Source organism: Penaeus monodon, chromosome 33 (assembly GCF_015228065.2).
Source record: "Penaeus monodon isolate SGIC_2016 chromosome 33, NSTDA_Pmon_1, whole genome shotgun sequence".
In the NCBI taxonomy this organism is placed as follows: domain Eukaryota; kingdom Metazoa; phylum Arthropoda; class Malacostraca; order Decapoda; family Penaeidae; genus Penaeus; species Penaeus monodon.
In genome coordinates, this window is record NC_051418.1 from 28,977,381 (window position 1) to 28,978,378 (window position 998).

Here is a 998-nt window from a genome sequence, read left to right on the forward strand (position 1 = left end):
CTTACGAGAACCACTTAGAGTGAACAGTCCTTCGCCCGAAAACCTGGTCGGGTCGTCGAGAGGAGACAGCCACGTGGATATCCCTCGGTCGTCCCCTGCCAGTCGTCCGGACTCCGACCCCCGTTCGAGTAGCCCGAGTAAAGCCCTGTCACTCCTTGTACGACCAGACGAAAACAGCAGCGATGCAAACCACCAGTCGGACGATGAATACGAAGAGAGGAACCATGACCGTCCAAGCCATGACCAGATGCCTGACACGCCTGGGCCTTCCACCTCACGCCTCTTGACCGACGACGCTCCACACACACCAAGTGAGTTTTTGCGATTTTTTTTCCGGGAAAGATATTTGTGGAATGATAATATATAATAGTTAACAGTAAAGCAGTCGAGGCAAAACCAGTAAGATCAATTTCAAGAAATAGCATTTGTACGAAATACATGAACTTCAGGTAGATTTGTGATCCATCCGTTTAGAACTTGCAGTAACCATAGGCAAGTAACTGTATTACTATTTCTGATTAATGAAAAGCCACTAATGTATTGGTATAGCTAAAACCCAAGTATTTTCATTCCATAGGTTACATGTGGCCGTACCCACCCGACACGTCAGCCAGCGATGAGTCTTCTTTCCCCTCGCTAGAAAATAATCAAGGTAAAGTGACAGATGTGAAGGATATTGTAGCCTTAGTGGACATTTAAAGATTTTTTTCTGTTTCTTATTTTTAAGCTATTTTATTGATTAATTTTTTAAGTCATAAATTTCAGAGAGGGACAAGAATTTTGATATATTTTTTTTATATACTTTATATTAACCATGATATAATTATTTGTAAATGGAAAACCTATTCAACTTTTTTTTTCTTGGTCCACTAAGGTTTCTGTTTAGTAGTAATGTAGCTAGCACTTGGCACAAAACTTATTTTGACTGATTTATATTGGCCATAATTGTTTAAGCACAGTAAATATTATTCTGTATCAAGACACTACTATCATACTAT

General features: G+C 39.9%; 1 protein-coding gene across 1 annotated transcript in view; it reads left to right on the forward strand.

Annotated features, from left to right (window-relative positions):
* LOC119594204 (sex determination protein fruitless-like) overlaps positions 1–998 on the forward strand; it is a gene marked incomplete in the record, with an annotated part of 27,626 nt that overhangs the window by 12,079 nt on the left and 14,549 nt on the right. The window contains 2 exon segments of the mRNA XM_037943275.1: positions 9–311; positions 578–652. Of these exon segments, the coding sequence (XP_037799203.1) occupies positions 9–311; positions 578–652 (378 nt within the window).